The 26763-nt window shown below is 39.6% G+C and overlaps 1 protein-coding gene and 1 pseudogene across 1 annotated transcript in view; one reads left to right on the top strand and one right to left on the bottom strand.

The window, feature by feature from the left end:
• Positions 1-26763, bottom strand: part of Nkain3 (sodium/potassium transporting ATPase interacting 3) — a 656444-nt gene that overhangs the window by 35708 nt on the left and 593973 nt on the right. The window contains exon 5 of the mRNA XM_045144576.1: positions 7211-7271. Coding sequence (XP_045000511.1) covers positions 7211-7271 — 61 coding nt within the window. The remainder of the gene's footprint in view (positions 1-7210; positions 7272-26763) is intronic.
• On the top strand, positions 477-1162 carry LOC105943753 (annotated as a pseudogene).

Below are 26763 nucleotides of genomic sequence, written 5' to 3'. Positions count from 1 at the left end.
ACACACAATGTGACATGACAATATATACCAATTAATGACATGTCCCTTAATCTAGCCTGAGAAATGTAGAGAAAGTGCCAAATTTGGGAAGAGGCACTTGAGCTTGGATAGGAAGAAACATATTTTACTTGGTAGATCAAGGAAGGGGGCCTCCCCTAAGGCTTAGTGCAAAATAGTTTGGTGGATTTAGGAACAAATGTAGTGGCACATAAGTAAGGAGATTACCTGGCTATCGACAAACCTCATTACGATGAGTTATGAGTCCTGACAGGGGAGCTGGCCAAGCACTTTTAGGCTGGCCTGGTGCATGGCATCCCTGGACGTGGTGTCTGTTCTTCTCCTTCAGTCCAGGCTTGCCTGGTGCCTGGGGACAGGTCACAGAGCACCTTCTCAGGGGCTGACAAATGTGGGAGTACAATGGCCTGCCAGTGCTGTAGCTGGATGGATCAGGAAGAGACATTCTAATGTGGTTAAGAATGCCTTTGGATTTGGGACACAATTTGCAACTGGATATGGGGCATGGGTGCTCAGACGAGCTTCCATGCTGTCCTGTCTGCTCTCATTTCAGCTCAGCTCAGTCAAATGCCAGTCTGGGTTTGGGCTTTGCTGGAAAGATGACTCTCTTATACAGGTTGCAGGTAATGAATTTGTAAATGCCATGACTACCAAAGAAATTAATTCTGAGAATATTAAGGTAACTTTGGACAATTCCAAACAATCAGTTTTCACTTCTGGGATGTAGGTGGTAGAAAGAAACTTGGGCCACTGCAGAAGTCATGTGCCAGATGCACAGATGGCATTGTGTTTGTGGCAGACTCATGGATGTGGAAAAGATGGAAGAAGCCAAAACTGAACTTGATAAAATAACTAAGATATCAGAAAATCAAGGACTTCCTATGTTTACATTTGCTAACAACAAAGACCTGTGGGACTCACTGTCTTTCTCAGAAATTGAGAATTGCTAACAATGGTTTAACTGAGCTCATCAACTCCTTGGCATTCGCAGCCAACCTGGGCAATCATAGGAGATGGACTACAGGAAGGACCTGAGAAACTGCACGATGTGATAATTAAAAGAAGACAAATGTGGCAGCAACAGAAGAAGAAAACATTACTAGTGATGCCTTTGATATTGGTGTGGAATAGGTTTTCTCTTGTCTGATTTTGACAAACGGAGGTGTGTCTGTAGGCTGATTTGCCTGTCTGCACTCCTGGGTGCTACTAAAACTTTATCTCCATTAGTCATATGCCCAACTCTGTTGCCTTATGGAAGACTCATGCTTTTCAAAGTTGGTTCTTCTCTCTAATTCACAGATCCGTGGGAGTGACCAACATGGGAAGCCAAGTAAGGACAATAAATTGGACAGAAAATAGTTTGTGGAAATCTGATTTGACCAAAAGTTGGTGAAAAAAGTCCTGACTTAGAGACTGAAACTTAGTCTCTGCTTCACTGTGAGAGGGTTTTAGTGAAATGCCTTTTCTATCTTGTCTCTGCTTGGTCCACTGATTTAGTTATACGGGTGCTTGTGATATTCACCTTGGGAGAAACTGTCTTAATGATCTATTGAAGGACTGGAATCCTGTCTTCATCATAGCACCACAGCCCAGAGCCTTCCCATACTGCCTTACCTCAGGCACAGTGGGGCTGTCTAAGATCATGACCTGCAGGTTCCTGATCTTTGTCAATAATTTTGCCCCCACATCCCTGACTCATTCTGACCGCACCTATTTTCTGAGTAGTGAGAGTAGAAGAAAGAAGGTTTTTGTGCAACTAGGTAAGGAGCTTTGAAAATTAGCAGTTTTGCCTTTTGTGCCTTGGGAAACGCTGTGATTAAAGAACAAGTTAAAGTTAAAACTGCAATGTTGGGAACAGTGGACAAGAAGGTCAAAAGGACTTGCAAGTTGGGTATGAGCTAAGCTGATCAGATAAAACAAAGGGCAGGGATTTGGGGGGGGGGAAACAAAACAATGAAACCCACGTTGGCAGGCTCCAGACAGCCTCTAAGAACCCCTAGAGAAGCACAGGTAAGGTAATGTTGTCCTGACAGTAGTTTTACTTTTTGTCCTGGCTTTGCTCTGCTTCTTGCTTGCAAAACAACCTTGTGACCAAACTGCTCATATTCAGCTATTCTATTAGTGCTTGGAGATGTTCTCCAGAGCCCCAGGTCTAGTCACCAGGATGAAAATGTGCGTGATCAATTGCCTGATTGGAAAGAATCGTGGACACCTTTTGGGGACTGATGATTATGCCAGAGCTACACTTCCATATCTTAACCAATCATTGCAGAGATCAAATTATTTCCTTAATCTAGGAGCCTTTGATCCTACCCCACCCCTTTGGGGACCCAGCCCATTATACCTTCTAGATTTTCCTGCTTTTCTCCTTAATAAACTTGTTCTCTTTTTTTTTTCCCTGAAAATAAGACTTCTATGCTATAAAAATCACACTCTTCTTTGTCCTTGAACTTCATTCTTTGAGTTTTTGGGTCAAAGGAACTATAACCTCTAGTTCAGAGTGGCATTGATGAGCATAGATAGTCTGGTACCCTAGTCCCTGAGTTAAGCCAATCTAAGAGCCAGGAAAGGCTCAAATACTCCACTCTCAAAGTCTCTCTTTTCTCAGATATGTCCTATCCAGGAATCCACAAAATTGAGCTCATGTTCCATGAATACAACTCAATGACCTAGTTCCCCAGGGTTGCAAAATAAATAAGCTAATAAATGGGTGAACTGTGGTTCTGATGTGTTGCAGTGGAGATTGAGCCTGTCTCTCTATATCCTGGTTTGCAAAATCACTAAAATCCACCTAATTACATTAACGACATGCAGGGACTTCACCTGCTTCACACCAGTATTTGTACACATCTTGGCCTCCTCACTACATTCTAAGCAAGGTCTTTTGAATTCTTCAGTCTAGCCACTTTTGGGGATTTGAAATTCATTTTAGAAAAAAAAATCTTAGCAATAAAAATTCATCAAACATTTCTTTATTTTTTTTTTAATTTTTTTTTTTTTATTTATTAACAGACACAGAGAGAAAGACAGATAGAGGGAGAGAGAGAGAATGGGTGCGCCAGGGCTTCCAGACTCTGCAAACAAACTCCAGACACGTGCGCCCCCTTGTGCATCTGGCTAACGTGGGACCTGGGGAACCGAGCCTCGAACCAGGGTTCTTAGGCTTCACAGGCAAGCGCTTAACCGCTAAGCCATCTCTCCGGCCCAAACATTTCTTTATTAAGTGCTATTTGCAAAATGTTTTTCAAAAGGTTATAGCAGAGCTCAAACCATTGATCCTGGTCTCAGATACCTTTCCATTTACTGGGGAGCTTAGCTAGTAATTGTGCACCTATGTGGCATAGCCATCTCCTCATATTACAAATTATTAGTGTAAGAAAGCCAATATTTGGGATAGTTACATGAAAGCAACCAGGTAGTTTCTGAAAGAAAGTTATATTCTGTGAAGATCGATATAGAGTAGTGTAAGTTCATAAACATCATTACTCCTTTGAAAGGTTGACTGTGACTTCCAAGCAATTTTCCCAAGTCTTACACATTTCTCCACCCCTGATTCTCATAATATTGTCCTTGTCTCCCACCTTCAAGTACCTATGCCTTCAGTTTTCTATTCTGAGAATCACCTGGTCTCTTTTGTGATCTTTCCCAAGTACCTGACTTTCTTTTGTGGTCACCTTACTTCTTTGGATGTTCTCCATACCTTGTAAGTCAAGGAAAGGAAATTTGGAAATTTGCATTCAAAATGGTCAATTTCAAAAAAAAAAAAAAGGTCAATTTCTCTCCCATTAGCTTCTGTAATTTTCAGAGGAGATGGTACTTTTAAAAAACTCATGTTCACATCATCACTATGGCAACATCGCCTCATGCTTTTACAAAGGAACTGGTGTGCTCCTAGAAGAAACTTGTGGGCAGGCACTTATGTGAATACCAGCCAGCAGGAAGCCTCAGAGACAGCATAGATGGGGGATATTTTTCCAATTGTCATGATTCCTACTAATGAAAAAGTTTGCTAAAGATATTTCAGCAAGGACCAAATGGGCATATAAAGAATTCTTTTGGGCTTTTCAATGTAGAATATAAAATTCACATCTAAGTTTATTTCCTTTAAAAAATCTGCTAGTGTTTTCATTGTTTGTTTCTTTTTCACCATTCAACATATACAACATAGATCAAACTTTGTGAGGCCAAATAAATGTTCTAGGTTTAATATGAGAAGTAATGTTAGAATAGATTCTTCAAAAAAGCCAGCCAGTATTGTACAAGTTGACCACCACTTTTCTGTATGCTTTGCCTCATTGCTCCACTTTCTTGAATTGAAAATATTGTTTTTAGCAAATCTTACAAGATAGCAACATGTTGCCAGTTCATTTCAGTGTGGTTCACAAACAAGACACACACACAAGATTTGTGATAACAGATTCTAAAGACCCTAGTTTCATGAAAGTGCTCTTAGAGATTAATAGATGCATAAAAAGAATATATGAAAAGCTGAAGGAAGATGCGCATATTATTTTGTTTTTTCATTAGGACAGATGATAAGAAACATTGACCTGCCACCTGACAGACTGCCTTTTGCCAGCTTTTTATTTCATTATCTTTGATCTGCAATCATCCTTGTAAAAAAAAAAAAAAAGGAGGGTGAGAAGTAACATGAAAGATGGGTGGGTGTCTGGAAATTGTTTCCTCAAACATTTTTTACCCTTTAGAAACACCTGTCTGAAATGTTGGTGCCCTAGAGGAACTAAGAGGCATCATGGAGAGAAGCAGAGCTATTACTAATTTTTAATAGTGGTTGACAGCTTTCAGTCCAAGAACAAGGCTTAACTTTGCATTTTGAATAATGCAGAGGTTTTCATTAGTTCGAATAGGAATCAAGATGAGAAAAGACATAGTTATCTGCCAAAATGCTGTGACATGCATTATAATTGCAGTGAGCTTCCCAGAAGTATACCTAGACAAATTGGAAAGCCACTATCATCATTTTATTATTTTGTGTTTAAATATTGGGCAAAAAAATTAAAGGACACATTTTCTTTGCTGAAGTAGTCATATGCAAAGGGCAGTGCAGTATTGTGCCTACAAGGTAAGTGTTGGCAGCAATTGTAATAGTGTATGAGATCGTTACAAATGGCTACAGACATTACTTTTAGCTCACATCTGCCTTTTGAAGACCCTGGGACAATTTAATTACACTTGCAATTCTGATTCCCAATTCTTTGAATAAAAATGTAAAATTGCTCACACAGACTAAAATATTGATGATTGCTTTTGTGGTCCTCTTTTCCAGTAGATGATCATGTTAAGTTAGACTCATGCACATTGTTTTGAGCTCCTAAGGTTCTTTCTGACTCTAAGTATTATTAGAATTGATGGCAACACAGCTACTATATCCAGATGTTGCTTTGTAACTTAATGTATGGCCCTAATAAGAAACACCAGAATTAGACCATCAATAGAGTCAGCTGTGAGCAGATGCTACAATCTAAGTTTGATGGGCATTACATTAGCTGATGCAAGATTTTGATGAGGAAGCTTAATGTAATTAAAGACCTCACAGCCAATGGAACTGCAGTATTTTCCATAGCAACGTGGTCCATATCCGCTGACATTACTGGCCTAAACTTCAATCTAAAGGTAGGCTGGTAGGAGGTCAAGAAGTGTTACCTAGTTAGATGAGCCTTTATTTCTTATGCCAATTATGTGTTTCCTAGTTTCACTTAAAGTCACAAGCCTCAAGGGAACTTTTCCTCTGTATATTGTATCAGAAAAAGACTCACACTCACTCTAGCTTTTTATTTTTCTCCTGGGATAAGATGAGATTGAGTGTGGGCAACTTTGAGAGCCTGTCTTTCTGGGGGTTCAGATTAGGGGAAGCTACTCAAGTGTACTTTATAAGAGAATCCACAGAGATGTAAAAATTTGTTAGTTTTGTGAAGTATTCAGTCCAAATCCTAACTCCAGTTAAAATTCATGCTCAATCAAAAAATCTTTCAGGCTGTACAGTCTGTCGTGGCTGTGAGCAGAAGCATAGCTCTTCACTTTCCCTTCACAAACTTTGTCAGAGTGAGGAACAAATAATGGAACGTCTGAAGCCCTATTTCCCAAAGTTAATCTCAAAGTGAAATGTGTTGTTATTTTACCTGTGCTTTGAAATATCAGAAAATCTTTTTCATCTAGCATTGAACCCAAAATGTCTTCAAGTCAGCATAAAATATGGTGAAGTATGGTTATTTTTATTGCCTAATGCCTTTAATCTCAAGGTTTAGTATTTCTTGCATTTATACAAGTCAATTGATCTGAGATTTCCATTCATACATCATGTTCTACATCTGTGTGGTGGGGGTACATTCACCATATATATATTACACTTGGAATTTTCTAGACAGAGTTTATTATGGATAGCCACATAACTTCATCTTGTTAAGGGTTCCATTTTATGCAATTCAGATGGTGGCAATGACAAAATCTTCAGATTGTTTAAGTATGATTCATCTAGAATAATTCATTTTTAAAAATAGGTTAAGGTTTCTTTGGCATTATATCAGTCCATAGAGAGTTGTGTGAAAAATGCCTTACACATATGCAGGACTTCTTCAGTAAATGGCATTTTCTGGTGCATGCTATTAAATCTCTGTAACATAATTCCTTCAGGTAATAATCTGTCCTTTGGGAGGATTTATCTACTAAGTTTTTCAGTAATCTAGTCTTTAATATCTTTTGGATTTTTAAAAAATTCCATATTGAAAGGTGTAAACTTTAGTTTTCTTATAGCATTTTACATAATTTACATATCTAAATAGATGTGATTTTAATGCATGGGGTTGGTATCATTGCTATTAGTCAGACTGTACTACTGTGCCCCTAATTGGTGATGGATAGAATAACCCCTGATTATCTAGTCAGCTTACATCTAAGGTCACTACTGAAAAGTCACTGTGACATGGTCTGATAGCAGCCCTCAGAAGTCTGAGTCGCAGTGTACTCTCCTGTGTAACTCAGTCAGAAGGTTTCAGTGTTTAGTCTTCGAGTGTGTGTAGTTCACTTTGTCAGGCTTTGTCTGTAGCTTACTGTGCTGACCAGTTATGTTAGATTCCAAATCTGGATTGCAGACTCTGTGTCGTGGTTCTGTAATGACACAATTGAGCAGCTACCTCACCTTCTATGTGAGCCCCCAGAGAACTGTAACAGGACTTACAGGTGTCTTCTTCTTCCATGGAAATGCTGATCACATAGCAGGCATACACAAAGCCAACCAGCTGCAAAGGACAAAGAACCCATGTTAAGAATTTATGCCAATACATAATGCGATGCATAATCAATAAATATCAGTAGCTTCTATGAACTTGTAATAAAAACATATTTTTTTTCTGAATAGTACCTGTGATGATATGTAGCCCTTTTCCTGTATAAATCACCTAAATAGATTTTCAAAAAGTATACTGGAACCACTTTGTAGTTATTTTACTTAGACTTTAAGTTTGAATTTACAAACTGGCACAAATTATTCATACCATATGTTTTTGTATTTTTCCTATTTACAAAACAATTTCTGTTACATTCATTGCTTCCACAACTATTTTAATGTTTAATACAAACACAGGGACTCAAAACGTGGTGCTCATATATTACATAGTAATCATCTACGTAAATATTTAAAATGTTCTAAGAATGAAACATTCTGTGTATTGCTAAATTGTTTTATGAGAAAATGCATTAACTTTCTGGTGATCAGTTAGTGGTAAAGTGAATAGATGATTTATAATTTGGATACTAGAAGCTTGAAGAATAAAGGCAAACACCAAGCATGTAGCCTTCATAGCTTTTCGTACTTTGTTCTTCACTTATTATACTGAGAAGACGATTTCTATTCCACAGAGCCAGGGAGACAAAATTTCTGGAAAATAAAATTGTCAATGAATCGCAGTGGATCTAAAATTACTCTTTGACAGTTGTGAAAATAGTCACCTCACTAACTGTTGTCGTCTTTCTCCTTGCTCTTTTCTCCATTGTCAAAGCCCATGTCCTCCTCCTGGGCTCATTACAAAATAACATGGACAAGGAGGCTGTTCTGACAGCTCTTCACCGAGTGCAAGGAACAATTCATGTGGATTTCCAACTTCCCACGTGCTTTATGGCCTTGGCTTGTAAATTTTCTCAAGGCCACGTAGCAAAAGGCAGGCAAGAAGCCCTGGGAGGATGAGTGAGGTCTACAAGGGGGACTCACAGAGGTACTGAATACTGGGACAGGCAACTTCAGAAGGGTGGTAGTATTTTGGGTCCCAAAGGTAGAGCATTAAGTGGCTAGCCTGAGGAATGATGATCTAAAGAAACACATAATGACCCTGAAGCAGGGGGTGAAGTGAGATCCTGAGGCACCCACAAAATCACCCTCTCAAGGAATACCAGCTTGTAGGGAACTGTCATACCTAGAGAGTGCCCCCTACCAGCTTATAAGTGAGCCAGTCATGCTAAGACGATACTCCTTACTTCCCCCATCACTTCCCATGCATCCCATTAACAACTTGCCACTGATGAGGAGGCGAGCAGGAATGAAAGCAGTCAGCTGCATGTTCCTTTCTCAGTGAAGATTTGCACACTGAAACTGGGAACAAGCCAAGGAGCTGACAGTTTATATTAACCTAGATGGGAAAATTTGACATAGGTGAGGGGCCAGAAAGCTATAAATTCAACTTAAAATGTGATCCTAAGAGTGAGAGAAAACAGGATATTAGAGTGTACCTGAAATAGCATTGCTTTTGACTGGATGCTGTTAGATTCAGTCCTTTCAGTGAACCAGTTGCATATAAAAGAAAGCAATGGTTCCTAACACCCATAGCTTTCCAACAGAGACATGTTCTGTCTCAGTAATACTCTTACAATCTAATTTAATACTATTCATATATTTAATTTTTAATAGGTACATATGTTTACATCATGAAAATATTCTGAAACATACATAAGCAATATTATTAAAAAGTCATTTTCTGATTATCAATTATATAGTAAATATTAATATTTTCTCCATATACTTTTGTTGATCTTTATTACTATATTTTGATTCCCAGAGGTAGAATAATCATAATAAAAGTACAATTAAACATTTCTAGTTGTTATTGTTCTCACTAATTTGCATGAAGGCGTAGGGAGTAAACACTTCACTACAGTCCTTGTAACTTTATTATTTTTGTCAGCAAGTGTTATTGGTGACTTCACAGAATTGGAACATCTTCCTACTATACCATAGACCAGAAGGCATTTGCCAATAGTGATTGTCTAGTTCCAGATGGGCTCTTTGTTAGGTGTGAGTGCAAAGTATACCCACATATGTATATATGTATAAATCAGGAACTCTCTGCTGCTGGTTTTATGCTGCTCATATTGGCCTGAACAACATAAATCTATTCTCTTAGAGTCTGGAGAGGAGAAGTCTGAAATGAATTTCATTGGGTCAAGATTAATGTGTCATCTAGGTTGTTGTAGCTCTTCTGCAAGATATGGAAAGATCTACTTCCTTGCCTTACAGCTTCCACTAGATGTGTCTGCTACCCTTAGCTTGTATTCCTTTCCCTCTACCTTCAGGATCAGTAAAATTAGGTGGGTTCTTCCCCCTTAGACTGCCATGCCCCACATCCTCATGCCTCCTTGGTCTACTTTTTGTGGCCTCCGTAATTGTATTGAGCCCACCTGGGCAATTTTGGAAAATGTCCCCAGTTTGGAGACTATCTTATGATCACCTCTCATTCCATCTGCAAACCTAATTCATCTGGACCATTTTTCATGAATATTTACTTATTCATAAGCCAGTGAGATGGGGGATGATGAGGCTGCTGATATTAATACACAAGTCATGTGTTGTTAAAACCTAACTGTGACCCTCTGACACATATATTCTATGTTGGGCAATCTTGTGTGTCATATCTTTACCCTGCCTTGGAAAACTAACTTTAAAGAGGATTCTTTTGTTTGGAAAATAGTTTATTGTGTTCAGGGGACCTGAGCTTAGTGATAAACATGGACAGATCAAATCTCTTTGATCTATCCTTGGAACTAGACCAAGTTGCTGCTTCACTGGCTCAAAGCTTCTTCTTGTTCAGTGTGATTGAAATGAACACTTTGAATTTCTTTCTGTTTCACTGGAAAGAGGGAAAAGGGCGGAGGGAATGGATACATGCTATCTTGGAAACCTGCCTGAACTAGTTCTGTTGTTTGGCACAAAGAAATTTAGATGCACTTTGATAGTTTTATTTTGGATATGGCCCACATGGCATGATAGTATTTATATTCTAATTTCCATATCAAATAACTAAGGTAAGTTAAATCTTACAAGAAACTTTTTGATCTAGATAGGTGACATGTAGACAATGATACATTAAAATGTTTTTATTGATTTATTTATATCAGAAATTTCTAGATTAAAAGCAAGGACTTGATCCTACTTAATTTTAAAATTATTTTCCTATTGTTCTAGTGGGCCTTATCTTTTTAGAAAAATATGTAATTTTTTTATCCACTTTTTAATGTTGACTTGAAGTAAGGGGAATTATTATGAGGTCTTTTGAGAGGGATGCCTAAAGTCTACACACACATATTGTTAGTCTCCTTGACAGAGAACATATATTTTGGCATTTTCTAATACCGGCTCATTGCATTTGGCATGGCTGAGTCCATCAGCACTTATTGGTAACTCCATCAGCATTTACTGGTTGGTCTATTGACATTTACTGGAAGAAAGGCCAGAGGATTGATGAGAAGGCCCCTTGAGAACAAACAGTCTCACTGAAACACTATGCTCGCATATCAATATGTGGAGTTAATTTGATGGAGTTGAGCCTAGAGACTCAACAGGAAGCCACATTCCCTTGGAAAAAAATCCTTTCTTGATAGACAAATCATGGCCTTCTGGTTCATCATCCAGCTGTTGTAACAAGTCTGGAAAATATTAAATTCTGATTTATAAATTGCTTTGATATACATTTACATACTTAAAGATATAAATATAAATGTTCTTTAAGGAATCTTTATATTACAGACTAAAATTTTATTTTTACAGGACACTTTTGTAATGTTCTAATACTAACTTTTACCTTGAATAAACAGAAAAAAGAGTTTGACCAGATGGTTAGCATTAAAACCAGTCACAAGCTTTATTGCCTTTATTTTTTTCAGTTAAATGCAGCCGAAAGTCTATGAAAGGCTCGGCACAGGGTAGAACAGTGACACAGCCAGAGGGAATGGATAAGGTGATGCAGGTGAACTGGTAGGAAGGCAAAGCAAAGCAAGCTCTTTGGATAATTTTTTTCAGAAAAAAGTTGTGTATTTCAATTTATTATAACTTACATTTCTTCCCTAAGTCTAAGACCATTACTTATGCAAAAAATACTGGGTTAGCAGTGTTTGTGAAAAATAGTCATTGTGAATGTACTGAAAATAATTGGTCAATGTGCTTGTATGTTCCTTTTCCAAATAATATGTCCTTTGATTGAAGGAAAGTAAGGTCAGGTATTAATCATAGTGGCAGCACATTCCCTGTCCAGCAAAAATTTTCTTACTGATGAAATGTAGGCATGCACAGTCATAAGAGAACAGAACAATATATACCAACCGAATATTTGTCAGATCCAATTACTCACTAATGGACCTTAATACTGTCTTGATAGACGACATAAAAGGAATTTTGGCCAGGAAACTGAAACATGCAGTTCCATTAGTTAGAAACAGTAAGGTGAAGACATCCCATACCAGAAATACTAGATCATGCTCTAGGCTCCCAAACAGAATTTGCCAGCCATAATCTCAATATTGTTATAAATGAATTAATTAAAATATTTCCTTTTACTTTTGCCTCATTGATGGGCATTGCCATACAATATTTATTTGAGGAACTGCTTTTGCTATTGTGATTAACCAAGCTGCTCTTTAATTAATAATGTTATATCCATGAAAACCTGTCTAGACATCCTGTTAATCACCAAACTATAGATGGCTGACTTGTGTGTTGGTTTCCCAGAATATGAGTGGAAACAGACCCTGCGGCTTTCTGCTTGTCTACGATAAATGGAATGAATTCACTCTTGTAACAACACAAACACACAAATAGCATCAGGATAATAATCTTGATTATCTCTATTCCCCTTCTTTCCTCTTCCTTCCCTCTCTCCATTTTTGTATTTTTGGAGTTTTGAAACAGAGTCTCAATCCTGTAGCCCATGGTAGCCTTAAACACTCTTTACCAGGCCTGCCTTTTATCTTGATTTTAATAATACTTTAAATTATTGTTTGTGTGTGTGTGTACATGTGTATATGCATGCATGCCTGCAGGTGAGTGCAGACATGCACATGCTGTGCCATGCTTGTGAAAGACTGATAAGAAGTTTTGGGTTGGGCCTCCTCTGTCTGCCTCATCTGAGGCAGAGTTTCTTACTCTTGATTCTTGTATTGCAGTTCCTTGAGCTTGCCACGAGCTTTTGGAAGATTCTCCTGTCTCCACCACCTACATCACAGTCCGCATCACTTTGCTTAGATTACAGAAGATCACCATGGCTTCTGGCTTTTTGGTTTCTGTCTTATTACTTGCAAACTGAGGATTAAATTTAAGTAGTCCAATTTGAGTGGCAATTGCTTCATCCACCAAGCCAAATCATCAGCCTTCAACCCAACTTCTGTGCAAGAGATTCATTACTTTCTGCAAATAGGAATTGTTCATGGGATTGACTTGATTTGAGCTGCAGGCTTTGTATAAGGACTGGCAATATTGGGCTCTCACACATAACAACATCAGGATGATGGCCATGTATTGCATGGCCTCTTAGTTGTGCCTCAAGGAATCACTTCCAGGTGAAGCAAATGAGGAAACCTTACCTAGGGAGCTCAGAAGGAAGAGGTGTTAGGTTAAATAAAGATTGGTGGTGGCTTGGTGGGAAGCCAAAACTGTCTTGAACAGAATCAATTGCCTAAGCATATTCTTACACTTCGCATCATTCCCATGAAGTTTGAATGATGCAAAACTCCCCCAGTTATCACAAGATTCTAAAATTTTCTTTATTTATTGATTTACCCCCTCAAATTCACAATCAATCTGTAAAATACTTGGCCAAAGTTGCCTGTGGGTTACAGAGGTTGACAAAAGTTTATTACTCACAGTAAGTAATAAACTTCATGCCCCTTTGCTACATGCCTGATCCCCCTTGGGCTACAATGGATTCCTCCCCACAGTGCCCTGTGTTACATGAGGGGCTCACTGAGCTTCTGTTACAGCAAGGGGGAGCAGATTGGCTTTTTGGGGGGAGGAAGAAGGGGAAGAAGCTAGCTCATCCTTAAAGGTTGCTTGCTGAAAACAGAACCCAGAGAAATAGCTCATGCAAAGAGCAGTTACACAGTTAGTATAACCCAGATGATGGATGGTGGAGATAGTTGTAAAGCCACGAATCTGAATTAGATCACTGAGAAGTAAAAAGCCAGAGAAGGGTCCAAGGATGAAGTTTTTTTAAAAAAAAATATTATTATGACCTTTTGGGATTGGAAGACCACAAAGCAGCAAAAGAGACAAGAACTGACCGGAGACTCCAGCAACAGTGACAGCAAGGACAGCGGTGGTATCAGCTCTCTGTTAGGCTGGGGACTATGTGGACCCAATGTTGACCACCACATTGGGCAAAAAGGAGGGCAATGGTGATGTAGATGGGAGTTATTTTGATGGAAGCTAGGGCAACAATTTAATGAGAGTGGGTTCACGAGAAAGATGTCAACAGTTCACTCGTAGTGCTCAAAGGGCAGTAGAGAGGGATAGTAGCTGGAGACAAGTGAGATCAATGAGCTTTCTCTCTCTCCGAGGGAGGAACTAAAAGATGCCTGTATTGGGATGGTAATCACCACTTGCTTTGGTCTACATGCAGGGTGCGGTGCGAGGTACTCCAGAACACAGGCCACCTTGCCTGTCCCAGGGCAATGCACTTCTTCCCTACTTCTAAGCCCTCACCCTGGCTTTCAAGGCCTCCCCGTCCCTGTCCTGCAGGTGCCTTTGTTACATCTCCCTGAACAGCCCCCTTCTTCGCATTTGACCCCCTCACCCTATTCTCTCATCTCTGCTTGCACAGACTCTCACCTCCTTTAATCTTGCTGTAAATACTACTTTCTTTGATTCCTCCAGTTGGTAAGGCTCCACTCTGAAGTGGCTCAAAGCTTGTTCTCCTTCTCAGTGCAGTTCCCAGGCACTGCTTGCTGTCAGTGCTGTGTGTGCACTGACCCCCTTTTAGTGGGTCCTGGAAGGCAGGGACTGGCCCTTGAGGAGCTGCTGCAAAGCGGGCATCCTCAGAGTGCTGCCTCAGGGAATCACCTGTCTCTTTCTCCACTTAGTTCCCTACTCATAATGACCCACTAAGGCATGAGTAGCATGATTATACCCATCAATTTACATCTGCACCTCCAGCCTCTTCCACAGATTTTTTTTTATTAGCTTAATTTCATATTTCTGACAGTATTTGGTAAGAAGTTATTCATCAATTTTTTTAAAAAAATATTTATTTATTTGAAAGAGAGAAAGAGATACATAGAGGAAGAGAGAGAGAATGGGCATGTCAGGGCCTCTAGCCACAGCAAAGGAATTCCAGACACATGCACCCCCTTGTCCATCTGTCTTATGTGGGTCCTGGGGAATCAAACCAGGGTCTTTAGGCTTTGCAGGCAAATGTCATAACCACTAAGTCATCTCCCTGACCCTTATCAATTTTTTATTTTATTTTTTTATTAACAACTTCCATGATTATAAACAATATTCTATGGTAATGCCCCCGTCCCCCCACTTTCCCCTTTGAAACTCCATCCTCCATCATATCCCCTCCTCCTCTCAATCACTCTCTCTTTTATTTTGATGGCATCATCTTTTCCTCCTATTATGATGGCCTTGTGTAGGTAGTGTCAGGCACTGTGAAGTCATGGATAACCAGGCCATTTTGTGTCTGGAGGATCACGTTGTAAGTAGTCCTACCCTTCCTTTGCCTCTTACATTCTTTCTGCCACCTCTTCCTCAATGGACCCTGAGTCTATTTTTTTTAAAGGAATTTTTTGGGGGTATTTTATTTATTTATTTGAGAGCGACAGAAAGAGGCAGAGAGGGGGAGAGAGAGAGAATGGGCACTCCAGGGCCTCCAGCCACTGCAAACGAACTCCAGACGCATGCGCCCTCTTGTGCATCTGGCTAATGTGGGTCCTGAGCCTTGAACCAGGGTCCTTAGGCTTCACAGCTAATCCATCTCGCCAGCCCAGGACCCTGAGCCTTTAAAGGTGGGATAGAGATATTGCAGTGCTGAGCACTCCTGTCACTTCTTCCCAGCACCATGATGCCTTCTGAGTCATCCCAAGGTCACTGCCCTCTGAAAAGAGAAGGTTCTCAACCAAAAGTGAGAGTAGCATTAATAGATAGGTATGAACATTAAGAGAAGTGCTTACTGGGCAGTTTGCCTTATCAATTTTTGAATGAACAAATGACAAGAATCATTGCAATTTGAAATGAAGTGAGGACACTTATATGACTGAAATGAAATGAAACTTGTATAGACTTCAGAATTCTGAAAAAAGGCATGTTGGAGATCCTGAATTTCCTACCATTCCACTCAGCCAGTGTAAGAGCCATCTTTGCTGTGTAGACTAGAGCTTTTGCCTTGATTCAGTAAACCCTACAGATTTCTCCTATTTGCTTTGATGTTTGACTCACATAATGCGTGAGAATGAGCAATGATTACACCAACTTCAGTAGATGGAGAAAACAGACCTGTGAAATAAAATGTGATTTTGAGCTTTTGTCATTAAGGTGTCAATGATTGGCTAGTTTAATAGGAAAGCAAACATTTCAAGATATCAAATATAGGTGTGGTTATTTGAAGAGACATGCTTCTTCCCTCCCTGGGAAAAAGAGGAAAATAACTTTCTAGCAGCTTTGTTTCATGAATTCAGTGGTTTTCGTCATGCATTATGACACTCCAACCCTCCTCAGAAGTGTGAAGTCAGTATACCCTGGCACCAGTTAGGATGGCACATGACAGTTTGCCCAGACGCACAGACGATATCTAACTCCTGGCTCCATCATCCTAAGGAACTGGGTTGATTTTTTCCGTGGCTCACTCTCAGCTTAGGTTTGGACATTAAGCTTATCTTTCCTTTTTTAAGGTTTTATAGAAAACCTCACTCACCAAAGAATCGGCAGCTGGTGGGCAGTTTTCTCTTACAGGGCTTTGTGGGCACATATAAGCTCTCTTTCACCCACCCCATCTGTTTTCTCCTACATGGCCAGCATGGCAGAGGCCTGGCATTTTAGAAGCCACAGGGGAAGAAATCTTGAGAGACTGACTTCTTGGTTATTTGGCTCACTCAGGGAAGGTTATGAATCCTGTAAAATCTAGCCTGCTTGTTTTTAATCAGGATGCTCATACCATCCTTCAGGAATCCAGAATTAGAATTATGTCTGTTTATGGAGGTGTCTGATGCCAAGCGGAGCCTGAAATTATGTGAAGACATTTGGTTTCCCCATCCTAAGAGCCTCCCTGGTCCCCTGGACTCCAAATGAATCAATGAATATGGAAATAAGTTGTTCTCTCCATAACGGCCATAAAATCGCACACAGCAACAGCATTCTATTTATTTAGGCTCTGGGGATTTATTGCCCTGACGTGTCTGGGAAGCACTTGTGTAGACAGCTTCCAAATGGAAAAAAAATGATTTGCTGGCCTCCACCAAGGAAGACAAGATGGCTAATGACATGCTTCTGTGGGGCATACACTCTGCTAGATCCAGCTCAGCAATGTCATCGAGCACAGAAATGCTGCTTTAACTCAGGGAAAGTTGTCCTTAGATCATCCATTTAATAGTGACTCTGTGAGCTTAAGTAGTGTCTAGTTGTTTTACTTTTTTCAAATGATGCCAAGTAGTTCATCACATCTATGCCACTTGAAGATAAATGTTTCCATCAAAGAAAATTTCATGTAATCTTTATTCATTTTACATCCTTATTGTCACTAACATGGGCTTCATAAATGTGTGTAATGCCTAAAAATTCATTTGTGGTTAGAGAGCTGTATAGTGGTGGTGTTAGAATGTCATGGGTAAGGTCTTGGGTTGTGTACCCATGCCTACAGACCTGTGGGGACTTAGAAATCACCTAGGCCACTTTGAGTCCTGCCTCCTCCATACCTTACCCTTTAATGGGATTTGTCTCTGGAAACTGGAGTCGAAGTTGTGTGGAGGCAGTGCCCTCTGTCCATTCAGACCAACCTCAGACTTTCTGTGTGGGCCTTTCTGGCCCTTTTCCAGTCTTGAGTTGTTGACTTCCCTCTGTATATAGCCCCTCAACCTGTTGTTCTTAGTCTCATTTTGGAGCTTGTCCTTGGAAATGTAGACTATAGTAACTCATTTTGTGCTCTTTCAAATTGTCTTAGGAGAAATGTAGCTAACATTTCCTGTCAATGCTGAGGTCTAGAGGCTAATTATTCTTTCCCCAAACCACTTAGGTAGGAAGTGATGTTTTGGCTCAGGAGCCCATGTCAGGACTCCTCTGCTCATTGAACATCAGTGTGGAGTTCTCCTGCCATAGTTGGCAGCTATATTTACTTACTGAAGTGTGTACAAACTCCTGGATATGACAGGATCCAAGAAAACAGTGCAGTTCTTGGTAGTAATCAAATAGAACTATGTGCTGCCCACTTAACCAAGTACATACCATTCACTGCATGTGGGAGTTTTAAAATGGTAGTCTAAACTTTTCAAAGTGGTTTTTGCAAGCATTGAAAATACAGAACTTTAAATGAAAAGTCCAAAATATCTCCAAACTTCTGAGAATTCACTTTTGACATCATTATCTATGCTTTCAATTCAATAATGGAAAGTATCAATATTCCTAGTGATTTGTTGATGACTTATAGAAATCCAGAATTCTTTCTATCCTTCCTTTTATTTTCCTAATGAAACCCATTTTATTATTGTTCAAACTTAGTGTTCTAGGATGGCTTGGGAACAATCCCAGAACTATGTCACTATGACATTTTCCTTTGGATACTAGTAGCTGTCTTGGTCCAGCTCAGTGAGGCTCTGCCATGGGCTGTCTCAGGAGCAGCCATGTTTTCATGGTGGCAAAGCTGTCTCTTAGCATCCTTGGCTAGGTCATATCTGGTCCCTATAGGAACATTTTAACTTCAGGTGCCAATCTCTATTAAAGTAAGGACTTCCTTAGAAAGAGACTCCAGGAACCATTTGGGGAGTTGGAAAGATGGGGTTTGTTCTGAGAGAAAGTATGTATGCTTTTTCTTTTGTTTGTTTTTGATATATGTTCTCATTCTGTAGCCCATATTGACCTTGAACTCATGATCCTTCCACCTCACCTCCCACTATAAAAGAAAGTGGCATAAAAACTGTTTTTCTTTCTGGATTAAAATATGGTTTGACTTTAGGAACAAGTAAACTATCTAGATAATCTCTACTTTTTGCTTAACAAAAAACCTGTAAATATACTGTGTCTCAGAAAATCCTAAAATAAAACATGCATTCTGTTTGTGTAGCTACAAGTAAACAACACCTCTGTTTCTATTTCAGGTATTTGAAATACAACAGTTGGCAGTACATTTTACTGCTGGTTTCCAGTGTCAGCTCTGCATTATCCATTAGGCTAGCAGTGTTCAGCTACATGGACCAAGCCCAGACCCAGAGCATTAGGGCTGCCTGGAGCCTGGTCTCCCTGTTGTGACCTAAAAGGTAGAAACTGGGTAGGAAGAAACACTGGTGCCCTGTGAACTCAGTGGGAAAGCATGTGTTTAATGGCACTCAGGGTCCATAGCTCAGAATTAACCACTGGAAGCATATAGTCCCTGCTGATCTGATGGCTTTCAGCTTTCCTTCCTAGTGGGAGCTGAGCTGGGAGATGTTGCCTCCTCCATTATAGAGAGCTGGGGAGAAGACCTGAATGGGCATGCCGTACACTGGCATTTTGTCTCTTAACAATCTGATGATCCAAGACAGATGCTATCTTTTTATTATGATAGAATTTGCATTTCATTAGTAAAGTAGTGTTGAATACTTTTAAATATTTGTCTGGTGGTAGGTATCACCTAGGTATTTACCTGAGTCTTAATGTTAAGTTGTAGGCAATTCAAATTTCATAACACATTTGTCAAATATCAGCTCTCTTTTGTTGATGAGGAACCCAAGGATCAGAGTAACTTGTTTGCTACCCACAGCTAATGAGTGGGAGGACAGGCACGCGACAAGGATTTCACTGCTAAAGACCTATGTCTCCCACAGATTTCTCACTGTGTCTTCATCCACCAGGCACGATCTAAGACGATGGAGGCTGCACTGGAGATTCCTCATGGCTGAGGTGCCTGGTGGTCCATTGCAGCCCATCCTGGTGGCCATTCCTTCATTTCCATTGACCACCATGCCATTTTCAACCTTTTGTCATTTCTGCCTCTGTTTCTGTTGCCTCTGTTCTTGGGTCAAACAGAAGAGTGGAGTTATAATGCTAGACCTTGCAAATGAAAAGAAATTATCTTTTACTTCTCAGTTGTCACTTTGGCCTCCATCTCCATTCTCAGAGTCTTCAGTGACCTCCACATTGGTTATGGGCTTGATATTTTTTGAAGTGCTTATGAGTTCCTGTCTCCAGTTCTAGCTTATGGTCTTCAAGGATTCTTCCAGACAATCACATCCAAATGGCCACCAGATTTCTTTAAACCAACCTTGGTGATCAGTTCATCTCACTCATTCATGGCTTCCTGTTTCTTCAAATGAAGAGAACATTTGAATAGATAATCTATTTTTGACCTGATTTAAGGCCATCATGGGATTCAAAGCTTTCTTTGCTGTTGCTTGTTGCCCTGCTGAGTGTAAGACTGCAAAGATGAGTGAGTTTACAGGCACATCTGGCTGGATTTCCTACTCATCTGTTCATAGGATAGCTATTCCTATTTAAAGGTTGCTTATCTCTAACATTCTTTCTCTTGGTTGTCCAAGGTATCTTTTGCTCTTTTGAGTTTGTCTCCCATATCTCTACTCAGATTATTTTTCTGTAGTTCTAAAAATGTTTAATTCTTCCTTAGATTCCAAAAATGATTACTGCCCCCCCCCCAACTAAGGGAGGTCCTTAGTGCAATGGGGTTGGTGGAGAGGGGCGAGAAAAGAGGATAGACTGATGGGAGTATGACCAATATACACTAGATTCATATATTAAAGTTACCAGTAAAAATTATTTTAAATTGCCTCCTTATTCTGTGATATCTTAGTTTCTTCTTCTCACAAAGGTCTGAAGTAAATGTTAGCTGCCTTCTTTCCTCTTCTTCTCTGTCCTTCCTTAACTCACTGAAGTTTGGCTTCTGGCCCTATTTTTTTTTTTTTTTTTTTTTTGCTGAGATTGCTTTCTTGAAGGTTATCAGCCTACATTTTGTCAAATTGAATGGCCTTTTTATCCATTGAAATTCACCAAGTATTGACATTGTGTCCCAGCTGGGTGGCAAGTATTAGGCTCTGTCTCACTCCCTGGCTCCACAAAGTGAGGAACACTTCACCTGTCTCTGTCTTGCAGCCTGGCCTCAGCCTCCGGAAGCTGAATTTGCTGTGGTAACAATAGACTTAAAAGATGGTGGGAGCAAGCAACATCCATGTTAGTTAGCTTTCTATTAATATAGCAAAATGCTCAACATAAGCAACCTATCAGGAGAAAAGGGTTTTTCTGTTTGTGGTCAGTTGGCCTTGGTGCCTTGGGGTTTGTCATTAGGCAGAACATCATGGTGGGAACACCAAAGGAGAAAGCTACTCCAAACATAGGAGCTGGGAGGCAGAGAGGGAAGAAAAGATCAGAGTCCTAATATTTGCTTTAAGCACATTCACCCTTCCCCATATAACCTAGCTTTCTTCTAGTAGGACCCACCTCTTGAAGGCTCCATTCCCTCTCCATAACACCAAGGTGAGGTCATGCCTTTAACACATGGGCCTTTTAGGGACAGTTCCAGACTATAGTAGCTAGTCATTCTTGGACATTAACATCTTGGTGTATTCTGTTAAGCTTATTTCCTACTGACCTAATTAGAATAGTCAAGGCCAACCCCAAAACTTTGAATGGAAAAAAATCAGCCTGAGGTCTGAGAATCAGAGATGACTCCAAGACAAACCACACGAGGGTTTCAGAGTGAGATCTGATCCTGGCTGTGGAATGAATGCTTGAATCCCTCCAAATTTCTCTGTGGGGACTCTAGGCCCCCAGTACAATAGCATGAGGGGGTAAAGTTTCTGAGGGTCATCATGATGTAATCTAAACCTCTAGATAAAGAGACAGGAGGGAGCTTGCTCCCTCTCTCTCCTCTGCCACATGAGGTTATAGTGAGAAGACAGCCATCTGTGAACCTGTAGGACAGCACTCACCAGAGTTCCTCCATGCTGCATAGCGGCCTTGGATTTCCCAGGTTCAGAACTGACAAGCACGATTCTATTGCCTACAAGTAAGTGAGGTTTTGATAGTGTGTTATAGAGTGCAACAAACTTCCCAAGACAGCAAGGGTGTTGTGACTGAAGAAATAAAACAAACCAGGGCCAAGGCTTCAGGGTGGGAATAAACTCTCAGAGTTATTGGTTTTAAGGTTAAAAACCAGCGAGGCAGCCAGAAGTGGCGATTCATGTCATAATCCCAGCACTTGGGAGGCTTAGGCAGGAGGACTGCCACAAATTTGAGACCAGCCTTGGGCTACATAGTTCAGGCCTATGTGGGCTACATGATGAGACCTGGCTCAAAAGGCAAAACAAAATAAACAACAACAAAAATAATCCAGTGAAGCCAATTTAAGAAGGCTCATGGTAATGGGAAACAAGAATGGCTTCCAGAGAAACCAGGAGGCTAGCAGGCGGGGGCGAGGCAGTTTGAGAGACAGGACAAAGGAAGAAGAAGGAGCCAGCTTGAGAAATTAGCCACGAGGACTGGAGTGTATGACTGTTGGTGCATTTAGGAATTAGTCTATAGCCTGAGGCTGTTCATGCCACAGTTCTGGCAGACACCAGTTTAGGACATGAAATTACTTTCAGACTCTAAGAGCAGGGGGGAGTGGCATCCTGATACACAAGCAAGCCTAGCTGGAAGTAGCCTGGGGCCTTTGAAGGGCTGAGGTTGTGCACTACTCCTGCAATGAATGTGCTCACCCCTGGCAGCTGAGATAATGTTACAAGTCTCTATCAGTAGACTTGAGGTGGAGCCTGGAACTCTGCATTAGCAGCCAGATCCCAGTGGGTACTGATGCCGGCTTGCAGACAATTTTTCAAGAGTAAGGAGTTCAGGAAGCATTTGCTGTGAACTTATATGGTAGGGCAGAGCCCATTTCGTAGATGAATCACTTGCAAGTTTGTTCCTTTGGTTTTGGTTCTACTGAAGCTTAATGAATGTTAATGCTAGTTATATTAGCATCCAATGTGATTTTTGAGTATTCCAGTTTCTTAAACTGTGGGTTATACCCCAGGTGTAATATAACTGAAAGTGAGGGTCATGAAAAATAAAAAGATTCCTGAATACACCATAGCCAAAAAAAAAGATTCAGAATCACACATGTAATGAATTCAAGGTGTTCCTGGCAGGGTCAGCTCACATTGTACCACATGACTGTACCAAAGCTTTGGTTCAGCACACACACACAGCACACTTACTTCGGACTAAGCATGCTGTCATTGCCAACAATGTCAAGAAATGCTTCCCACAGAACAGCTCAGATTTGAGACACTCTAGGTTGTGGATTGCGGTGTTTTATACTGTACGTGCGAAGATTTCTGCTCTCATAGAAGCATAGTAGTTTTGTTATAGGAAATAGCACATTTAATATTTTCTTATTCTTCAGCATGCAAATATCAAATAAATGTATTTTGGATAGGATTGTGTTACAATGATTTTCTGACTTGAGCTTCATAGGAAGATCATGAAATTAATTTTGTCTTGGGATCAGAGCAGAATTTCCAACAATTTCTGAAATGGTCTTAAGCATACTTCTGGCATTTTGTAGTATGATTTATTTGAAGTGGATTTCTTAGTTTTAACAATTATAAAATCAAAATATCAATTAACTCTGAGAAATGTAGATGGTGTCCTGTGTCTTGCAGCATCAAGTATTCAGTCAGGATTTAGTTGCTTATGTAGAAATAAATAAGCACATCCATCTTATTGATATGCAACTTTGCATACACCCTTAAAATGTGTTAAAATTGTATACCAAGCAATTATCTTAAAATACATTTTTATGTTATACTTCAGCAAGTGTTAAACATTTATACCTATTGCATATACCTATCTAATAAATTTTTTTCAGACAAAAAGCAATTATGAGTGGAAAAATTTTAAGAAGTCGTGGTATATAGTATATCGTGTGTGTGTCTGTGTGTGTGTGTGTATGTAAATGTGCACATGGGCTAGGGAATGTACCTTAGTGGAAGAGTGCTACAAAAGCTCTGAGTTTGATCCACAGCACCATAAAATGAAAACGGGAGCAAATAAGCAAACAAACAAAAAAGCAAAATAAAAAATAGGGGAGGAAGAACTATACTCCTGCACATTGGCTTGTATTACAGGGTGCTGGTTGCCTGCTGAGTAAACATTCTTCACACAAAGCATCCCTATGTTGGAGCATTACAGTAGCTGCATCTACTGCCTCATGAAGGGCTACGCAGTTGCATGTGTCTTGGGATTCTTAGGAAATCTCTTTAAAGGAAGCTGACTGGTGGAAATTATATCCTTTTGCTCTTCCAACTCATCCAGAATGTTGATGTGACAGATGCTTGAGAATCTGACCACTGCAGACCTGGTATCCCTGTCACCAGCCCTCCTATTAGAGAGAAAAATAAATCTTTAACTTCTAAATAATTGCTGACTTTCACTGAGGCTAAATTCCATAGTGTTATGATACTATATGCCCATAATATTTCTGTAAGTTTATTCAAACATCTGATATTAGCTGTTGCTTCTAGAGAGATGATCTAATGGAATATGGTTAATAGACCTAGAAGAAATTAAATTTTTAGTATGCTCTTCTGTCGTTGTCAACAAACAAGCATTTACAATATCCAAGCAACAGAGGTGGACAAGCAAACAAGCAGACAGCTGAGATGGGAGAGACCTTCGTTGTGGCACAGGGTTAAGGAAAAGCACACTGAATTTTTAAATCCCTGTTTTCTGTCCTTTAAGTGATATTTTCTTTTCATTAAAGATGAAAGTGGACCCAGCTGCATTATATGAATTTAATTAGATGTTTGTTCAAGAATGGAAATTAGCATGCGTAATTGACATTCAGCTCAACTCAGATTCTCTGTCTTGCATGCTGGAGAATTTTTTACATCAGGGTCACCATCCAGCACCCTAACCATGGAGTTACGAGTCTTCTAGGTCAGGCTTGTGATTCATGACAGCGTGGAAATGGCTGAGGTGGAAATGTGTTTTGAAAGTGTCATTGCTTGCTTGGTCTTGATATGGTTCCATTAACCTGTTTAACAGGGTTGAGGATTTTAACTGAAGGGGTCATTTTATGGCCCATATCCTGGGATGAGTAAATCTTTATGGATAATGAGAATGCAATCAGTGAAGATTGTTTAAGAATTTTCCTCATGCACAAATATCCACTCTGATCTTTTCAGGCTCTGGTTCACAACAATATCCCCTCTTTTCTCTAGCTAGAGTCTTTTGTCTTGCCCAACATCCCATTATTTTACCATAGTTCCAGCCTTTTGATGGTGGACTTCTTGTGAGTCTGGTAGCCTGCTTTCTGTTTTGTTCTCAGTTGTCATGTAATTATGAGAACACATGCATGTTTGCATGTATGTGGATTGATACACACCCCATAGGCTTCCATTCACCTACCCAGGTTACACTCCAGTTTCCTCAGTGTGTATCCAGTCCAAAGATACATGCCATTTAGTACATATTTTCATTAGCATATTAAAATGGTTGTCAAAATCATAACATCATTCTGGAAGGTTGTTTCGGATTATTTTTACATAAAAATTCCAATCTTTAGTTTCCCTTTAAAAGCTAGAGGGAAAGTTATACCTGAATTCTGCATGTTATTGGTGAGCTCAAAGTGATTGGCAGCTGCTGTTCGGAGTAGAGCAGCAGCCAGAGTTCTGGAATCTGCACACCCTATTCCTGTCTCTGACACATTCCTGTTTTCTCTTCTCATGTGTGCATGCAGAATCCTTAATGCACAGATGAGGAGAGATCTCAGCCAGTTACACTGGGCACAAAGTTTCATGCAAAACTTTGTAGGTGTCTCCATCTTTGGAGAAAGTCTATCACTTCTGTAACATTTGAACAGTGTGCTCCTTGAACATAGAACTGCATGCTGGATGTCTACAGCAGAATGAAAAGGTGGCATAATGTATTTCTGCCTGTTAAAACAATGTTTTATACTGACAGATAGTTGGAAGATGAACTTAATCCTACAGAACAACAGCTTACCCTGTCTCTTTGTTGTGTTGGTCAGGAAACTTCTGCATGGGCTATTTCACCACCTATGAAGACTCATTGCCATTTATGAACCCTTATGTCCATGTGTCTGACCCTCCAAATTAATGAAAATCTTATAGAGAGTGACATGTTTTATTTATTTATGATAAACACAGGAGACAACATGCACCAATTCATACGGATTAATAATCAGCTAAATAACTTTTACTAAAATAAATAGAGCACATTTTTGATTTTAATCATTATATTGAAGATTTCCTTATATTCATATTGGATTTTATTATTCCTTGAGTCAGAATGATAAGCTTGGTTTTGTTTACACATTTTCTTTGAAAGTGTAAGTGTGTATAGATTGTTAAATATCTGATTTGACCATTTCACTAGGGAGCTAGTCACTATGGCCTGGAAAGTCTCACTAACATCTTAGTAGATACAGAAACATTTTCTCAAGTCAGTTAGTGTCAATAGCTTTGGGGCTGAATCGGTGGTTGAGAAGTTAAGGCACTTTCCTGTAAAGCCTAACTCAGGCTTGGTTCTCCCAGACCCAGGTAGAGCCAGATGTACAGGGTGGTACATGCATCTATTGTTTGTTTGCAATGGCTAGAGGCCCTGGAGCACCCATTCTCTCTCTCTCTCTCTGCCCCTTCTTTCAGATAAATAGAATAAAACATTAAAAAACTTTAAAAAATATAATGATAGTTTTTAAAATGTCTGCTTTCTTCTTCACCTCCAAACATGCTAATGTGAAGTAAAGTTAATTGGAGCTGGGGATATTAGCAGGTCAGTGAGTTATTTTGTGGATGTTATTTGAAATGCTCACCTTCTTGTGTTAGTCTCTGTAACATAATGTAATCTACCACTATATTCTGCTTTTTCCCTTTCTATTTGTGTTCATTGTTATCTTTTAAATTCTAGATGGTTTTACCTTATATGATACCCTTAGATTCTCTACTAAAGAAAAAAGTAATTATAGGGTTTTATAACAAAGAACTATTAAAATATATTTAATCCTTATTAAAATGAATAAAAGTAGCACCAGGAATCTATTGAAATGTGTGCCTCATACATATTCATTAGCCCTAGTTTTTGTTATTTTTACTATTGCAACCAGTTTCAATCCTGCACAAAGAAGAATTTAAGCCTTTTTTTTTCATTTATGATGCATTGTGAAATAGTTGGCAGCAGGGACTTTCCTAGTATCCTTCTTCACTTATTTTATGAGCTATATTTACTGTGTGAGCATGAAAGGGACAGCAAAGAAGAAGAATAAGATGAAAAGAAATAGG

The sequence above is a fragment of the Jaculus jaculus genome, chromosome 2 (assembly GCF_020740685.1).
Source record: "Jaculus jaculus isolate mJacJac1 chromosome 2, mJacJac1.mat.Y.cur, whole genome shotgun sequence".
NCBI lineage: Eukaryota > Metazoa > Chordata > Mammalia > Rodentia > Dipodidae > Jaculus > Jaculus jaculus.
The sequence above is the reverse complement of the archived record's forward strand: the minus strand, read 5'-3'. Positions and strand labels throughout refer to the sequence as shown.